Genomic DNA, 19,721 nt, shown 5'->3' with positions numbered 1-19,721 from the left:
TGAAAGTTAAGTATTAATTCGTATTTTTTTTTTTTCAGATTTTGTCTAAATCTAATCATATGTGGATTATCTTATTTTATATAAATACTAGTTTCTAAGATGATGCCTGACTCCTTTTTTATCATAGTACGTATTTATCGTGGCTTATTTTTTTCATATTTGTCCTTTTGTATTTCTGAGTTCCAAGATGGTGACTACTATCCCCATTTTGGAATTTACTTAATCTTTTTTCTTATTTTGGATTTATATGGTTTTAGTCAAAACAAAATCAGTAAACAAATGTCTGCAGAGAAGAACAATGAAGAAAATACCCAATATTATATATGTAAAGGTTAGTTTATTTCAAAGTGCTGTACATGAATAAAGTATTTAAAAAATAGGAAAAAAAAGCAGTGGCATAATATAGGCAGTTAAAGAAAAGCTCATATAAATGTAATATATAAATAATTTAGTCAATAATCTAAATAAATAAATGCATAAATATGTGATAGTGAGTATGTGAGAATAAAACAGAAAACCTGAGAGGACTGGGTGGTTGATACACTGACAACAAACATGTACAATTAGCTCACAGCCACAATAAATAGATGCTTTTCAGACAATTCTACTTTAATCAACTAACAAAGGTGCTTTTTTTTGTTTTCCCCTTTGAGGTCTGACCATAGTCTCAAACATCTGTGTTGCATTGGAAAGATGCAACATCCTAGCTTTGTGCCAATAACAACAACTATCACCAGAGAAACACCAGCAGATTACTTCAATGATTAAGAAAGAAAATGTGTACTGCTTTTATCACCAAACATAGCATAGAGCTGGCCATCAGTATATATATTTTTTTATCCATCTTTATTTTTTATTTTTTTGATACTTTGATTAGATAGCTCCTTCCTTCCTTCCTTCCTTCCTTCCTTCCTTCCTTCCTTCCTTCCTTCCTTCCTTCCTTCCTTCCTTCCTTCCTTCCTTCCTTCCTTCCTTGCTTCCTTCATCTTGATTGAGGGTTCTTTACCTGTTTCAATTAAAATAAAACAGGATATCTGATGCAGCAGAAAAACAATATTCGACATGATTTTATACCAACTGTCATGTAAAGTAAAAATTAGATATATATTTTCCACATAGCCACTTTGAGACCTTTATTTCAAACTGGCTAGTTTTTTTTTGTTTGTTTGTTTGTTTTTGGTTTTGAAAGGTTTATTTTTTTTCAAAGAAAGAAAATACTAATGAATGGCCCAGCAACCAATGAGGGCTCCCACGTGAGACAATAAAAGGGATCCATTCCTTTTCTTCCCATATAGTTAGCTGTAGCTCTACTACAGATCTGGTTAGTTAAAATAAAAAAAAAAAACTATTGGACAAATGATCAGATTCTATTCGAATCTGGCATTGTTTGAATATATTTCTGTCTTAATCTAGCGGTTGCAGAGGCATAGTCATTTAAAAACCATTCAGTGATTTAATTCTAAGCAGACTGTGTCTCTTAGGTCCATTCTGCCCCCATGACCTCACATTAAATTAAGAGGTAATGAATAACGACATGCTCTGCCTTGTGGGTTACTTTGAGCCCATGTGAAGTCGCTTATCCCAACAGCAAACATGTGACAACACACAGGCATATCAGAGTGCCATAGCATGTGATGAAGAGGCAAACCTAAAGCTGCCACTCATTTACCGTCACTGATCGAGATATAAGTTATTAGTCATTACAAGACAGCTTTGCTTTACATGGTTTACCCTACATGTTCATGCAATTCAACTAGATCTACTTAGATCAATTCAAGTTTTAAAAAAAATAATAATAATTAAATAAATTAAACATGTAGTGATAAAATTAAACCAACTGAAATATCTTACTGGAAACAGACCTCCTGAATCTCAGGAACATGGTCGGTTCTCGAAGGTGGCCAACAGGGGCCCCCACCCATATAGAGCTGCTCCTGGCCCCTGCTGCTCCTGGCAGAATCCTACACTACAAACATTAAAATTTGTCATCTTTTCTGGTTAGAAGTATATTTTTCCTTGATTTGAGCAGACAGGTAAAACAACTTGCCAATAGAAAAAGATGATACATTTTACATAAGTACAGATGTCTATAATCTTATTTTAAGTGAATAATAGGTGATAAAAAACAACAAATATCCATTCCATCTGCAGATTGTCTACCTGCTCAATTCAAGGCCAAAAACACTAATTTTTCAGACATTTTTAGATCAGCTTTCTGTCAGTTTTTTTGCAAATCAGTTTCCTATTTTTAGAGCTGTTTTTTATGTTTTGCAGAGTTTGAGTTACTTTAATAGTGTTAGGACAACTTTTTTCATATTTAGTAATATAGGAATGTATTTAGTTAAATAAATGTTTATTTAACTATTGTGTTGTATTTGATGGGCTGCTGGTTTGGTGTGGAACTGTCAGGACACATGAAGAATGTCAGAACAGAAGATGCAAGCCTTAGGAGCATCACAGTCTTTTAAACGGCACATAGGAATTTTATTTAGATAAGAAGTTAAGAATTCACTAAAGAAATACATCAAATTCAAGTTTCTTATTCAAGACTTTTATTTCTGTTAGGTGTTGCATCTGAAAGAACTTCAAGGCTAAAAGCTAGTGAGTCACCTGCGCTCACACTTATGATGATTTGCATTGACAGAAAACCATAAGTGATTTATCCCATTGAATCATTTAATATATTACACATTTACAATTTATTTGAACAAAATCATTTCAGAAAGAATCATTCCACTTGGACCACCTATTGTGGAACATATATATAAAAACTAACACATAAAATGGTTTGTTTAACAAAATCGTATCTGCATTCACTCTCTGCAAAGAGCAGGTGTTGGCATAAAACCTTATCTTCCTAGATTGGATGAGTTTGTATTTCAGTTTACTTTTAGGAAAAGCAAAATGAGCCCAAAAACTAAACATCAAAAAAGAACACTCTTTAAATAACAACAGTTTAAAGAAAAGATTAATAATCATCTCATAGGAGGAAGCAAACTGAATATGTTTAAAGCACTTTTGATCCAAGAGGCTGATGTTGGGATTTTTGAGAGACTTACACAACTATTAAGGCTGCAAACTTCCATGAGACCCATTACAATTTAGACAGAAAACACACTGTCCCAATTTCAGTAGATGAAGTGATGCTTTGTCTCAGCTTAGACTTTAACATGAACCTAAAACAAGGATTAAGGGTCTTCTGATTGGAACCGTAGATAAACACAATCTGATCAGACACTAGAACCTCCTGAGGCGACTGATCTTAAAGTGCCGTTTGTGAGATGTTCCACATGATGGGGCTGTTATCGTCATATCTCACCACAGATGTTTCCGCTTTGTTTTTCCTTCTTTTCAGGTTGGATTCCAAACATTCTTTTTGAAAATGTGTAAAAAGTGCTGATCATGTTTCCAAAACTGAAGAGTATTCCCATACTTGAAACAAAAAAGTGAACTGTTTTGGTTTGTAGGTTTCCTTTTACATTCAGGAAAAAGATAAAAGGAAGGGAAAAAAATTGTATTTTTAACCTTGAAGTGGATGGCACCTTCTCTTAATGGTAGAAAGTAGGTGTTGTTGTTTTAATTATTTTTTACTTATACATGATGACCAGCTAAGAGGTTGTTACACCAAAATAAAATGGAACAAATTTATAGGATTAATTGTGATTAATCGTTTTTTGAAATAATTGTCAGCTAATTTTGTAATAGATTTATCACTAAATGGAGTGTAGAGACTGTATAATATGGATTTATCTGACAGAGCAATCCACTAAGAGCAGTAATTATATCACAATTATAACAAAATATATAAACATTTTGAATTTAAGATAGAACTAAACTTTTTCGTCTCTCAATATGCCCTATTCAGAACTCCTCAAGTGGAAAGCTTTTAGTTTTAACCTAGTGTAATTCTGCAAGTTCTTTAAGGAACCTTTGGCTATATGATTTTTAATCAATTAATCAAATAAAATTGAAAAATTTATCAATTTGCAAAATAATATTTAATTGCATCCCTACACCAAATGCATTTTGTCAACATGAACATGAAAATTATAACATTAACAAAATTAATGTTAAAAATAACAGCTGTTATAGATGTGAGAGATATTTGTTGAAATATAGTCAGCTAAAAACAATAAATGGTACAGAAGACATTATACACTAAGGAGGAGACCACTCATATAGCCTACTAGAAAAGTTCTATGAAGTCACTATTGTCTATTATTATGGCAGAAATATATGAATCGTTGTCCTGAAGTCTTTACTCGCTATAATTCATTGGAAAACTACTCAAGCTCTTGAATTATCTCCCCTTTTTCAGGCCTAATGCACCTAATTAGACGTTTTTATGATGACCAAATGAAGCCTCACATTGCCGTCAACTGATTAAAGTAAATCAAGAATATATATGCTACTTTTCTGCTCCAACTTCATGCAAAATAAATAAATAAATAAATGTTATGATTACTAAATTACGGAAGAGGATTAGAGCCACTTTTTTGTATTTTTAAATCTTAGTTCAGTATAATATGAGAAAAAAGTCATTTTTTCTCAAAATTCGGACTTTAATCTCAGAATTTTAACTTTTTTCTCAGAATTCTTGTCAAAATTTAGATTAAAGTCAAAATTGTGAGAAAAAAAGTCAGAATTGTGAGATTAGTCAGAACCGTGAGATTAAAGTCAGAATTCTTAGAATATAGTCAGGATATTGAGATTAAAGTCAAAATTGTGAGAAAAAGTCAGAATTTTGAGAGTAAAGTCAAAATTCTGATAAAAGTCAGAATTCTTAGATTAAAGTCAGAATTGTGAGAAAAAAGTCAGAATTATTATATTAAAGTCAGAATTCTAAGACTAAAGTTTGAATGTTAAATTTAAAGTCAGAATTAATATATTAAAGTCAGAATTCTGAGATTAAACTGATAATTCTAAGAAAAAAGTCAGAATTCTTACATTAAAGTCAGAATTCTTAGATTAAAGTCAGAATTGGGAGAAAATGGTCAGAATTCTTAGATTAAAGTCAGAATTGTTAGAAAAAAGTCAGAATTCAAAATTTAAAGTCATAATTCTTATATTAAAGTCAGAATTCTTTTATTAAAGTCAGAATTGTGAGAAAAAATTTAGAATTCAAAATTTAAAGTCAGAATTCTTATATTAAAGTCAGAATTCTTAGAATAAAGTCAGAATTCTTGTATTAAAGTTAGAATTGTGAGAAAAAGTCAGAATTCTGATATTAAAGTCAGATTTGTGAGAAAAAAAGTCAGAATTCCTATATTAAAGTCAGAATTCTTACATTAAAGTCAGAATTACAAATTATATCTAAGTTATAACTGTAATTATATGTTTCTCTATTGGTTGAGTCTAACGTTGTAAGCCCATCCCTACAGGGACTATTATCCCACTTTACTATCTGTTGATTTTCACTTTGCGCTCCACCCATGAGACAGTTTAGTCTGGCCCCACAGAGGAAATTCATCCCCCGTCCGGAGGAGTAGATAGAGTCCCTCCGCTGCTCCCTCCGCTCAGTCTGCCTCTCCAACGGTAGTCGGCGTGCTGATCCAGCAGCGCTCTCTCTCAGTGTGAGACCTGGGACAGCGAGAAGAAGGGGAGCGCTTTCACCACCGAACACGGCGGCAGTCCCCCATGGCACTGTGCAACGGAGAGAGCAAGGTCAGTGGATGGGATACTTTAACACCGAGCGGTCCGGGTGACCACTCGGTGAAGCCGATGTGCCCGCGGTTTTAGACCCTGACGGCCTCTGTGCTCCTAAAGGGGGGAAAGTTAGTCAGCATGTTACCAGCAGCCCCGCGGAGGACCAGTCGCTCCGCTCTGAGTCTGTTGCAGTTTTACATTTCAACGGTCATGGCTGCCTGACAGCTACGGGGTTATATCAGGGATATCTGACATGAAGGAAGTCTGTCACATATTTCCCCCATCGTCTGCGTGTATTTCGAGTGGGTCCTAGCAGCCCAGTGGGCGCCGTGGGTTCCTAGCATAGCCCCGTTAACCTTTCTGCTAACAGGCTAACGCTCCGCACGACGGTTTGATTCCTCCTCGCTAGCTCGCTACACGCTAGCAAGCTTTAGCCTAGCACAAACTGTTACCGGACTCCACAGCTAACGGAGGGATGTGTGTTTTTCTTGCATTCGGTCCGGATTGGAAGCTGTCAAATTAACTTTTTGGCTGAATCGTTGACTTTGCATGACCGCTGTCACATAGTTTCAGTTAAAATAACGTCTATCAGTTTGCTAACATTCTAAGCTAGTTGAGCAAACTTGGAACTCTAACTACCACTGCGATGTTAACGGTTATTTTTTTAAAAGTAGTTTTCCCCACACATCTCTCTGGCTCATGTTCAATTGTGTGCATCCTAACATTAGACAATTAAAAAAAACTGCGAAACGTACAATTGGAGAAGGAAAATGAAGGTTTCACTTTCCACGTGGGTTGTTTCTTGTCTTGCCGCTCATCACGAGTCTGTTTTTGTTATTGGCATTTGATTCAGTGCTACTTCCATCACTGTAGGACCTCAATTTAATAAAAACAAATGGCAAAATTGTCCAGCATTTGTCAAGATCCACAAGGAAAGAACAAAACCATGGTCGAATTTTAACAGCTTAGTACTTTTTAAAGTATTGGAATTCAATTCAGTGCAAATTCACAACACATGTCATTTCAAGGCTCATCCAATCAAATTGATTCAAAGTTTTCCATCTAAGGAAAACCAGTTGATTGCATGGACTCATTGACTGGGATGCAATCCCTCACACTAAGCATGCTTGTAGCGACAGTGGAGAGGAAAAACTCCCTTTTGACAGGAAGAAACCTCCAGCGGAACTAGGCTCAGTGTGAGCGGCCATCTGCCGTGGCCAACTGGGGTGCAAGGAGACAGATGTAGAGATACAAAAAGCAACTTTAAATTCCTGACCAGGAAACACACAGCCAGGCAGACGAGCTCTGAAGATCAGAGGATAAGGGGGGAAATCCAGCCAGTCACAGTCAGAGAAACAAGACTACACTGGAAAACAGGTTGATCTCCAAAATCTATAAACAAAGGTGTTGATGGCAGCAGTACAGCTAATATTTATCTCCAGGTTGGTGTCATAGCCGAACAGGAACAGACCAGATGAAGCTACTATGAGAAAAAGCAGAGAGAGCATAACGTTAGAGATTGAACTAACTGATTCTGCAGAGTGGGAGAATATAGCATGAACCAAAATGATCAAATAGGGGTCATATTCCTGAACGTTTTTTTCTCTCAAATATGTTAGGTCACAACCACAAAATAATCTATTTGACTGGAATTATAATGTATTAGGCCAACCCAAACTCAGGTCCATGCTCAATTAAAAGGCCATTCACAGCAGGATGCTGCCACCACCATGTTTTACAGTGTTGATGCTGTGTTCAGATTAATCTCCAGTGTTGGTTTTTCAACTCGCATAGTGTTTTGCATGTAGGCCAAACAGTTTGGGTTGCTTTCTGAGCAGAGCATCACTGTAGCTCCTCCCGAGTTACCATAGATCTTTTATCATTGTGATGTTATGTCATTTCTTTTTATTTTTACTCTGGTAGTTCTCTGGTAACATCTCTACTTGAAGTCCTAGTTTAGCAGTAAAACTATAACCCCACTGCCTATTCTTGCTCTGTGTTCAGAGGGAACAAATGTCAATTTAAGAAGCTGATCAAGCTAATAACCCTTGACTAACTTGAGGTTTCTTGTGATTTTCCTTTCTCAGAATGGTTGCAGCACGTTTCAAAAGAGTGCCTGTCTGTCTAGGTTGTAGCTCACATGTTTTTAATCACGTTATGCCTTTTATTGAGTCACATTTTCATGGCACTCAGGAAAGGTTTTAGAAATTGGCTTCCTTGTGCTTCTACTCATGCAAACCTACCAGCATACTATTCGCACATTTCAACTGTGCATTTCTTTAACAACTTCTCCATACGAGTCCCTCTGTGAATACATGAAACAGATGAGCCGTTATCTGTGTAACTGTGCATCCATAGCTGGAGATCAGCACCACAGAGCAGAATGGATCATTTGAGGGGGCGGTTGCCATCCTGGATGCAGGCGCACAGTACGGGAAGGTGATTGACAGACGGGTGCGGGAGCTGTGTGTCCGCTCAGAGATTCTCCCTTTGGAGACCCCAGGCTTTGCAATCAGAGAACAAGGTTACAGGTGAGAAAAAAAAAGAGGCTTTTTCTTTCCTTTTTCTGTTTTGTTCTGTCGACTAAGCTTAGAGGTGCTGTAATGTTGTAACGTTGTCTGATTGCTTCTCCATCTCACTCCTCAGAGCGATCATTATTTCAGGAGGTCCAGCTTCTGTGTATGCAGAAGATGCCCCCTGGTTTGACCCAGCCATATTCACCATAGGGAAGCCAGTCCTTGGGATTTGCTATGGAATGCAGGTACCTATAACTGCTGCTATTTACCTCTTCTTAAGAAAGGAAAATATAATTCCGTCTTCTACGGTACTTAAAAAAAATTTATTTTGCCTTTATGTCACACGTAAAAAAAAAAGTCAGTGTAAAATGATTAACTCAAATGTGTTTGTTTGCTACAGATGATGAATAAAGTTTTTGGTGGGACGGTCCACAAAAAGAGTGTAAGGGAGGATGGCGTGTTCAACATTGCGCTGGACAACACATGCTCCCTTTTCAGGTATTGTGGGGAGTTTATTTTAATATAAATTAATTTTTATGACTGACTCTATAAATCATTATTTGCTATACATTGTTATACTGATGTAGACAAAATATGGGGACCTAATTGTTAATTATTTTAAATCTTTCTGAACTTAAAAGGCATGAAACAATTGGATTATTCATGATTAATCGATTATTGAAATAATCGTCAACTAATTCAGTAATCGATTTATTAACTGGGGTATAGAGGCTCAAAATCATGCCTTTAGCTGACAGAGCAACCCACTTAGAGCAGTAATTATACTAGAATTGTAAAAGTATATCTAAATATTTTGCCTTTATGATTAAAAAAATCCTTTTTCATCTGGCAAAATGTTTCATCCAGAACTCCTCAAGTGGAAAAGATTTAGTTTGACCTGGTTTGAAAAAATAGTTTTTAAGGAACCTTTTGCTATCCGATTATTAATCGATTCATCTTAAAAAAATTATCAACAGATTAATCGATTAGCAAAAAAGTCGTTAGATGCAGCCCTAAAATTTACTCATTTTTGAAGCTGGTGAATCTCCTCTTATCTTTTAAGTTAAAACAAAGGTTTAGGTACTCTACCATGCATCTAAATATTTGATACATACGTTGGCACTCAATCAGAAACCCACACAATATGACAAATACTCTACACTGGAGATGCTCCGATCCAATTCAGTCAGTGCGCTGTACATCTAACTAATATTTATGTTATGTTAATTTATACCCGCATTAAATGTTACCTTTTCTTAGCAATGTTTATATCAAGTCTACAGTTGAATCGTCTCGGATATCAGCTGATATGCTCTGCCAGATCGGTGCATCTATACTGTTAACCAGGACTTAATGATATGGCCAAAACCTATATCATGGTATATTTCTTAATTTCAGGTGATATAATTCTGATGTCAATATAATCAATATAAAAGCCTCAGAAAAGCATCAAAGAAAGCTCAAGTCCATGCAAATTTTTAAAATGATTATTTAAAAAAAAATTGTGTACAATTATTTTATTTATTTATTTTTTTGAGCTACACCTCAACAGATGTTCTTCTGCCTTATATTCTCTTCTTCCTTCTTGCCTCTTTCAGTTTCTTTGTCATGACCTCCTTTATTTATTTTTTTTATGATTAACTTCAGGCTTCAAAGACTAATTTCCCAAATCACTATATTAAATTAACCAAATAACTCATAACTAGCTCCGAATATACAAACTAAAGGTCCTTAATAACAATTATAAAAAAAACTTTTGATAAACCCTCATGGAGTTGTAGGCAGAGCTTCACAATGAATAATTTTTGGGGTATTTCTAAACCCTTCCTGTCAGGATTTCTCCCCCTCTCTCTCACATCATCCTGCTCTTGTCTCTATTTACGGTGTGATATTTGTTAATAATGGTTTTGTTTGTTTTGAACCTCTCATTTTTAGTAGAAGCAAAACAGATCCCATCCCTTTTATTTTTTAACCAAGGCACAGCGAGCTTTGACAACAATAAGATTTGAACAAAACCTTTATCTCAGCTCAGTCGAAACTAAATGGGACATTTGCTCTCATTACTATGCACATTCATTTTGTAGCAAAACTTCAAGTGTTGGAGCTTAGAAAAAACTGAGCAGCACAGCGTTACAATGACCAGTACTGTAACCACAGACTGCAGTGTATATCAAAATACTGGAAATGTGTTTAAATCTCATACTACTTTTACTGAATAAAATTATATCCTGATATATATCGATATTGAATTATTGTCTAGGTCTATTCTTCAATGTAAACATTGACGAATATGAACTATAGCACCACATATCAACCAACACTTCTTACCTTTCTGTAACGCCTGTGTGTGTCTTTCTCATCAGAGGCCTTCAGAAGGAGGAACTGGTGCTGCTGACCCACGGTGACAGCGTGGATAAAGTGGCTGATGGTTTTAAAGTGGTGGCCCAGTCAGGAAACATCATTGCTGGTGAGGAGCATTCAAGATAACCTTTTCCCAGCCTATATGCACGTATAAACGACTGTGCCATTGTAAAACATTACTTTCTTTTTGCATAGTAGTTTTATTCATGTACCCTTTCAAAGTAAAGCAAGTTAGGTTCTGGCTGTAAAACGTCACTGTTTTCCTTTCCAGGGATTGCCAACGAACAGAAGAAGCTGTACGGGACACAGTTTCACCCTGAGGTTGACCTGACGGAGCGAGGGATGGAGATGCTGCGGAACTTCCTGTTTGAGATCGCGGGTTGTACGAGTAACTTCACCGTGCACAACCGGGAGGAGGTTTGCATCAATGAAATCAGAGAAAAAGTGGGCACGTCGAAAGTTCTGGTAAGTGACATGGCTTCTTTCAGAAAATGAATCAAAGAAAAATAAATGGCTGTAGAACTGAGGATGGTTTCAGCTGCAGAAGTTGGAAGATATGCAACAGCTTTTGAATTTACTTGGTTTAAATAAATCCTGTTTTTTTGTGAGAAGAATGGTGTGCTTGGTGATTTTAAGCCTGCCATCAGATGGAAGCAATCTTTAGTAAATATTCAACAGAATATTATAGAACACTTTTAAAGTTATGGTGTCTTCTTTGTATCCACAGGTGCTACTGAGTGGTGGGGTTGACTCAACAGTTTGCACAGCTCTACTGAACAAAGCTCTGAATCAGGAGCAGGTGATTGCTGTTCACATCGATAACGGCTTTATGAGGAAGAGAGAGAGTCAGAGTGTGGAGGAGGCCCTCACCAAGCTTGGTATTAAACTCAAAGGTAGGAGACGAGTTCTAAGGTTGTTTCTGCAGAAGCATTCATAGCTTCTGCCTAAAAGGATTTTGAATTGTATTCAAAACTGTTATTTACTGAACACTTTGTGGTGAGGAGATCCACGTTCTGTTAATGCTGCCCCTTACCTTGTTGAGTCTCCCTTTGTCTTTTTTGACAATGTTGGTTAAGTTCTCTACAGGTTTTAGGTCAGAGGATTAACCTAGTCTGTCGAGCAAAGGGATGCTGTGATTTTTTATAAGGCATGCATTGGCCTTTCTCACAGGGCAGACATGTTTTACTTCACAATCAAATCAAGGTTGTATGTATCTTTGTCACTAGTGATTTTTTTTTTTCTTCCACTCAACTTTCAATTAATATGCTCTGTACAACATCCCATTGATAGCGAGCTACCTTAGCTGTGACTTAGTAGTTTGACAACAATGTGGTTCTGAAAGACAACCCTAGTCTTGTTTTTTATTAAAGAAAATTTATTTTACTTTTATTCATTAATTTCTATAAAACAGCAATAATAAAAAAAATAAAGTAATATGGACATAAAGTAGTTTAGTAGTAGTAGTTTAACATAGTAGTTTGCATAAATTTCTCTAAAGAGAGCAAACCTTATGATTTCTTGCAGGTCTCATTAATTAAACCAAAGTAGCAGAAACAAGTAACTAGAATAAACCGTATGGGATGCTCTTATTTAAAAAAAGGGGGGTGGGGTCTAACATGGATATAACAAGATGTCCTGATGATATTATGATATTGGTATTGTATTGTTTTTAAGCACCACTTTTCTATTTTTTAGTGGTAAATGCAGCTCACACTTTTTACAACGGGACAACAACTCTTCCCATTTCTGAGGAGGACAGGACGCCACGGAAACGCATCAGCAAGACCTTGAATATGACCACCAACCCTGAGGAGAAAAGGAAGATTATTGGAGACACGTTTGTTAAAGTGAGCGACAGCTGTTTGATCATTCTCTTTTAATTGTGTTTTTTTATTGTATAACATATTTAATTTCTCATCGATTCTGCCCTGTGTCACTCCTCAGGTGGCTAATGAAGTTCTTGGAGAAATGAACCTGAACCCGGAGGAGGTTTTCCTGGCGCAGGGCACGCTGCGGCCGGATCTCATTGAGAGTGCCTCTCATATTGCCAGTGGAAAGGCAGAGGTCATCAAAACGCATCACAATGACACCGAACTCATCCGCAAGCTCAGAGATGAGGTACGTTCTCTCTCCCAAACTCTCAACCTGACCGGACTTTGAACAGCTGCTGTGAGCCCTAGTTTTCTAATGAACACAACTTGGATTTAAAGAAGTAAACTGTTTTAAGCAGCATTGGAATAATTAATTTCCTGCTTTATCAACACAGTATAAATAAGCAATACAAATCTGCTGCCTTTAATGTAAGAACTTTGAGAATCTTAAGCCTTTTTTTTTTATCATCCAGGGAAAAGTAATTGAACCTTTGAAAGATTTCCATAAAGATGAAGTAAGAGCACTGGGAAGAGAGTTGGGCCTGCCAGAGGAGATCGTCTCTCGGCATCCTTTTCCTGGTAAGTAAATATACAGACAGCATTTTTCTGATCAACACAATGCTGCCTGATAAACTGTTTTAATCCTTGCATTTACTGTATGCTGATTTATTTTCTCCTTTGTGTTATGTAAACAACTACTGTTTGAATCTGTCTTAAAGATGAACCCTCTTTCGAATATTTAAAGTTTTTGTTTTTTGTTCGTAATTTACCATGGTTGTTCTGCGTTTTGTAGGGCCTGGTTTGTCCATCAGAGTGATTTGTGCTGAGGAGCCTTATATTTGTAAGGATTTTGCTGAAACAAACAACATCCTCAAAATCGTCACAGATTTTTCTGCAAGTGTCAAAAAGGTCAGTGAGGAACTTTTTGAGCAACAGTCTAGTTGTCTATTGATTCTACTGTGGGTTAATAAAGGGTATAGATGTGTGTTTTCCTTAGAGCTAGGTTTTCTTCTGTCCCTCAGAAGTCAGCTCAAATTAATGATTTACTTGAACAATATTAAGGATAAAGCAAGTTTTTTGATAGAATAGTTTCTAAATATCATCTAAGCTGACTGCCGTCTCTTCATTTCATCTTGTTTAATCTGCTTGTTTCCCTCCATGCCAGCCTCATGCCTTGCTCCAGAGAGTGAAGTCATGCATATCAGATGAAGAGGAGGAGAAACTCATGAAGATCACCAGCCTTCATTCACTTAATGCCTTCCTGCTGCCCATTAAAACTGTTGGTGTCCAGGTTAGTCACAACATCTAGGATAATGCTCCTAGTTGATTGAATAATTCAGTAATTTTATTTATTAGTCGCTAGTCTGCACTTTAATCAATCTTGTAGGTGTATAATTCTAATGCATTTTAGGGCTGCAACTAACGATTATTTTAAAAATCGATGAATCGGACGATTATTTTTTCGATTAATCGATGAATCGGACAAAAAATATTTTTTATATTAACCTCTTTATTGCAAAATTAACATTATAGACAGAACAAACAAGCACACAAGTACAGGTTGCTCATTAACTGTACTGGTGCAATATGAAAAATAAATGTTTGTGTTAAAACTACGCAAACTTACATGAGAAATGTAGATGTACATCCACAAAATATAGGGTACTTTGTTTCATAAAGCGCAAAAAAAGACATTTTTGTTTTTAAAAGCCTCTAAGGGGTTCAAACAATAGGCCCCCCCATTTCAACAAATGAGTTTTTTTTAGACTAGAAGAGTTCTGCCTTTTAAGACAGGAAAGTATAGCAGTTAAAGTTGCTACTTGAGAAAATACTGAACCATAGAGATAAAAATAGCCCTGTGATTCAAATTATAAATTGTATTTGGAATACAAAATAGAGAACTAGGGGTGCTAAAAAACACATCCTCCAAAGACAGATATTTACATGGGAATGTGGCATATAATTAATTGACATATTACTGATCTTGCTGGATTTTATTCTGCTTTACTTCCATAAATTGCAGGATCATCTTTACTTTATCTTTGCCAGAAGATTTAAACTTTAAAAGCCTTGCCCTCATAATTTGCAAGTTAATTTATTTATAAAGTAAATGTAAACGCTGCTTAAGCTAATTCAAATGAAATTAAAAGTAAAATAAGTAGCCAACCTTATCACTGTATGTAACCTACTAACAAGGTAAGGAAAGCATCAGATGAGCTACCTGAGAAACTAACGTAACGTTTCCCCACTTTAAAACCAAACAAACATGGTGGTTCCGTGCCATGTTAATTTCTTTTGAAAAAAGTTGCATGTTATCACTTTTTTCGCTTTAATTATTGTGATCAATTTGCGCCGTCAATCCCGGTGCATGCGCGCTTCATTTGCAGTCTGGACGCTGAGGCTCTGACTGAGAGGGACTCCTGCGGGAAAACGCGGTTGGGGTGGGGGAGGCGCCCCACGGCAGAGTAGGAATGATACATGCTTTCACGTAAGAGTCTCCAAAAGCCGCCAGTGACACCGAAAAAAGTCGCCAGATTTGTCGCTAGTCGCTTTTTTGAAAAATAGTCGCTGGAGGGGTCTGAAAAGTCGCGGAGTTGGCAACACTGCACCTGCGGCGCTGACTCGCTCTGCCGTATTTTTTTTTTCTTCCTCTTTCAGTCAAGAGGCAGTGATGACGGCGCGGCGGATGACGTAATAATCGCGCGACACAACTAATCGATGATGAAATTCGTTGCCAACGCTTTTAAAAGTCGATTTTTATCGATTTTATCGATTCGTTGTTGCAGCCCTAATGCATTTTCTACCTGATATTGTTTAAAAAAAAAAAAAGAGATAACCTTTAACTTTATGGTCTGATTGCTGATCCTGCCACTCTTGCCAACCTGTAAGTTTTGACCCAAGTATTAGCTTAATTTGAGATTTTAAGTTTTGGTTACTGACTTATATTTCTAAGCTGATGTTAGCCAATAAAGACAGCACTTAAGAACGTACCTTATCAGACATATTTTAGATTCTCTGATTAAAGTTTTAATCTAGAGGTGAATGGGCTCTTATTTTTACACGTAGCTCCGTGATTTCTCAGCTGTTGGTCCAAAGCAATCTGCTAACAGATTCCATAACAGAAAGGGAGATTGACTTTAGGACAATGCAGCACTGCCTGTTTCTTTTCCGGGGAAGCTAAACCTGGAAGTTGTGGGTCTGGAGCCCCTGAATAGCTAAAAGTTGCACAGTGCAGCTTTAAATTAGAAATGTCTAATTCTTAATAATCCTGGGATTTAAGGATAAATCAGGTGATTTAAGATATTCTGGTTGTAAAATAATTGTCGCCATTTTAAACATCTAAATGATGAGTAGATCACAGTACTATATATCAGCCATTTGGTTGGGTAGACGTCAGTTATTGCACATATGTAGGACAGTTAACATGTTTTCAGAGAAGCAGTCACAGTGACACAGTGTCTGCCGCCAGCTGTTTGTCTCTGTAGGCACAGAGTGTAATTTAGCCGTCAACCACAAGACACACCCACTGAAACCACCACATTCTTTCATTGCATTATTCCTCTCTCCTTTTTCTGCCCTCTTCTAATGGCTGACTGCATCTGGAGGATGGGTGGCTTTAAATTGCTTCAAACTTTGCTAGTCAGCCAGTGACAGAATGTTTTTTCTGTAGGTGTACCCTTTCACTGTCTGTTCCACACCAGAGGTTTAAATTTAACTGGAACCACAGGCTGTGGGCCAGACAGGATACCATTCCTAAACACAGGCAGCTTTCTTTACCTGGGCTGAAAATAAAAAAAACAAAGTTTTTCAATTAATCTTGAATCTCTATAAGTACGTTGTAATTTAATTCCATATATTCATCAATCCTTTTATTATAAGGTGCACAATGTGTGAACACTTCTACTACGGTATAACCTTTTGCTGCTGTAAACACCAAAATTTACCAATTGGGGATTTTCTATTCTATAAAACAGTTAATTTTTTCTTTGCTTTAGGGAGACTGCCGGTCTTACAGTTATGTGTGTGGTGTCACAAGTAAAGAATCTCCCCACTGGGAATCACTGATGTTTCTGGCAAGACTCATCCCTCGAATGTGCCATACCATTAACAGGTAATCAAAAAAAAATAAAAATATGCATGTATTTTCTTCAGTCATCAGACATATTTCAAGTTCAATGTTTTCAAAGACTTTTTGAAACCCTGTACTGTTTTTTTCCAGAGTTGTGTATATATTTGGGTCTCACGTGAAGGAGCCGCCAACAGACATTACCCCGACTTTCCTGACCACCGGTGTTCTGAGCACGCTCAGACAGGCAGACTTTGTAGCTCACGCTATCCTCAGAGAGTCTGGTAAGCCTCTGGTAATCCCACAACTAAAAGGAATCTTTTGAAGATTTTTGAATCACCATTTTAAACTAAACTATGTGTGGAAATCTGTAGATATTTGAGCTAATGGTTGTCAAGGAATTCTGAAATTTTTCTCTCTAATATTTTAAATATTTGGCTAAGCTTAGTATGATATATTTACAATCAAGTTGTTGATTTGGGCCCTGTGGTCTTCAGCCTCAGATCGGTTTTTAACCTCTGTCTTTTTTCAACCTTGCACCTGTTTCTGCACTTTAATGCAATGGATATAATCTGTGTTCTCTCAGAAATAAATTAGTCAACCGTCCTGTTGTCACCAGTCGAATATCCTTCTTCTATTCTGACAGATGATGGGTTTGGAATAAAACCAGAAAACATTGGGTTTAACTTTGACTATCTTTGTTCTCCCTTCAGGTTATTCAGGGAAGATCAGCCAGATGCCAGTCATCCTCACTCCCCTCCATTTTGACAGAGACCCCCTGCTGAAGCAGCCCTCATGTCGGCGCTCTGTCGTCGTCCGCACCTTCATCACCAGCGACTTTATGACGGGCATCGCTGCCATGCCTGGTAACCACATCCCAGAGGAGGTATGATAACCCAGTTAGCCTGGTATAGTGTTGCCATATTCTGTTCTTTGATTAAAACAATTTGTTGGCATTGTTTATAGAGTTGATCTTATTTAATTGGTTAAGCCTTTATTTTAGTGTGTAGGGGTTCTCTGTGCAGCAGCGGTCCTCTTTGTGCATCATGGCTCTCATTGGGTTCCCTGGAGTGTTCATAAAGAGCTTGTAACCCTTCCAGACTCATGAATATCACCACCTTTTTGGTTTCTGTAGTTACATTTCTTTAAATCAAGCCAATGTTTTGTTGCTTCTATTGATCTCCTATCTTACATCCCTTCAGAAAAGTGCTATTTTTAAGTAACTCTGCAGATCAGGTTGTAATAGCGACTCATTATGACTTGAGAGATTAAACTCCACTGATCTGGGAGTGATCTGTTAGTTGATGTCAAAAGGTGGGGGATTAGTTATTTTTTATCACCCATAGGTTGGGATTTTTTTTTTTAAACAACTGTCACTGATGGTTTAATGATTAAAACATTTAATGACACTGTGTTCTCTGATTCCAGTTGTAATGTTTTCCTTTTTCCACTAGGTGGTGCTAAAGATGGTAAACGAAATCAAGAAAATCCCCGGCATCTCCAGAGTGATGTATGACCTGACTTCCAAGCCCCCCGGCACCACAGAGTGGGAGTAGAGCCACAACATGACTTGATATCACATCCACACGCAGTGCACAAACACTCTCCGCAGATACGGGGGGGCGGAGAGCCAATCTCTCTCTCTCTCTCTCTCCATTTCTCTGTCCTTCCTCCCTCCTCCCCTCTATCACCTGCTCCTTCTCTTCAACATTCCCATGGAAGGCAGACCGTACTGTGACGAAGCCCCTCCGTTCTGCACTCCCCACCACTCCTAACTGGTCTTAATTTCTGTTTGTTTGGCGGTATGGATTAAATAGTGTCAGTTATGGTTAATATGTTGTCATTTTTAATTCATCTACATGTCCCGGCTATTATACAAAGGTAAATTGCTGCTTCCTTTTTATAAGCTTAACCTTTAAAGGCAAGCAGTAAGAGGCTGTGATGGTTGAGTTTACTCGATGTTGTGCCTAAAGATTGAATATGGGCTGGATTAAATATAATAAACAGTGTTGTCATAAAAGAAAATGCAGTAGTGGGTTGGAGGGGGTATGAACTCAGCCTTTGATTTTATTTTGTTTTGCTGTTTCTTGTAGTGAAGAATATTTTGAGCATAAAACTATCCTCTCTATTTGTACTGGCTCCCCTTCAGCCTCCATACTGTGTTAAACTTTTGCTGTCTTAATCGGCAGCCTAGTGACCAATCACTTTTTAAGCTCTCTGTTTTTTCTTTTTTTATTGCCAAAAGTAGAATATGCTGTGGTGTGAAATCTGTGGACAAGAGCTGTTGGGTTGTTTGTGCATCGATCTCAGACAGCAGTCCACCCAGCGGTCGTTCGGACTGATGAATCGTGTGAAGGAGGCGGTTGGTAACATGTATGTGCCTGTTCTAGTTTTTTTCTTTCTTTGGTGTGAAACGACATGAACTCTGTCCAGAGAGGAGGGTTCCGTTCTCCTCATGCTGCAGTGTGTGTGCTTTTTTTATGGAAAAGATTATAAAGGCAAAAAGGACTAATATCAAACCTATAGGTACAGTAGTAAGAGCTCTTAAACCACATCGTGTCACTTACTGTTATTTGATGGATTGGCTGCTCCTGCGTTCTGCAGAGGCACATTTCTTTTGCACTTTTTGTCACCCATAAACCCTCGGTGCTGCATCAGCAAAGACATCACTTTATCTTAACCCTGTCCTGTAGTGTTAAAGGTCCGTTTGAGGGGAGCTGGTTTCTGCTCCTGCCTCATTGCAGTCCATCTCAGAAAGACTTTACCACCCGTTGTATACATGTTAACTTTCACAGCGTTCAGTAGATCATTTCCAGGTTCCATTCTCGTCATTTAGACCTCAGTGAATACAGCGCTCAGGTTTAACTGAGTTTTTAAAAGCTTGTAGTCTCCTGTTAGAGATGTTTAACTCGTATGTGATTCCTCCATTTGTTTCTGTGCCTCTCATCTCTGTTGGTTTTTCCTAACCTTAACTGCTGTTTGTGATTGTCCTTCTGTTTTGCCTTTTTAAGCGTGTGCTTTATGTTACTCAAGTCCCCATTTAAAAAAAACGCTTAAGTGGATTTTTTTTTCCAAATCTCAATAAAATAAGTTATGCAATACTGACTTTGATTTTGTTCAAGTTTGCTCAGCAATGTTCATTTTCCTTAGTAAGGTGCCTCAAACCAAGCCACTGCATGCAGTTTCAATTATGACATTTGTACAATGGAAAACTGAGCTTTAATAAAGATCTCAATGTTAAAACTCCTATTATTGTTTCTG

The 19,721-nt window shown here is 37.3% G+C and overlaps 1 protein-coding gene across 1 annotated transcript; it reads left to right on the top strand.

Moving 5' to 3' along the window:
- Positions 1-5,416: 5,416 nt before the first annotated feature.
- On the top strand, positions 5,417-19,709 carry gmps (guanine monophosphate synthase). The gene is made up of 16 exons (XM_038285543.1): positions 5,417-5,664; positions 8,005-8,177; positions 8,293-8,407; positions 8,563-8,660; positions 10,526-10,629; positions 10,795-10,988; positions 11,251-11,416; positions 12,219-12,370; positions 12,468-12,641; positions 12,868-12,973; positions 13,188-13,303; positions 13,560-13,685; positions 16,390-16,505; positions 16,614-16,744; positions 17,174-17,346; positions 17,915-19,709. The coding sequence occupies exons 1-16, from the start codon at positions 5,638-5,640 to the stop codon at positions 18,014-18,016; spliced, it is 2,073 nt and encodes a 690-aa protein (XP_038141471.1). The 5' UTR covers positions 5,417-5,637; the 3' UTR covers positions 18,017-19,709.
- The last annotated feature ends 12 nt before the right edge of the window (positions 19,710-19,721 follow it).

Source organism: Cyprinodon tularosa, unplaced genomic scaffold, assembly GCF_016077235.1.
Source record: "Cyprinodon tularosa strain WSP-4 unplaced genomic scaffold, ASM1607723v1 ctg211, whole genome shotgun sequence".
Classification (NCBI taxonomy): domain Eukaryota; kingdom Metazoa; phylum Chordata; class Actinopteri; order Cyprinodontiformes; family Cyprinodontidae; genus Cyprinodon; species Cyprinodon tularosa.
This window is presented reverse-complemented; position numbering and strand designations above follow the sequence as displayed.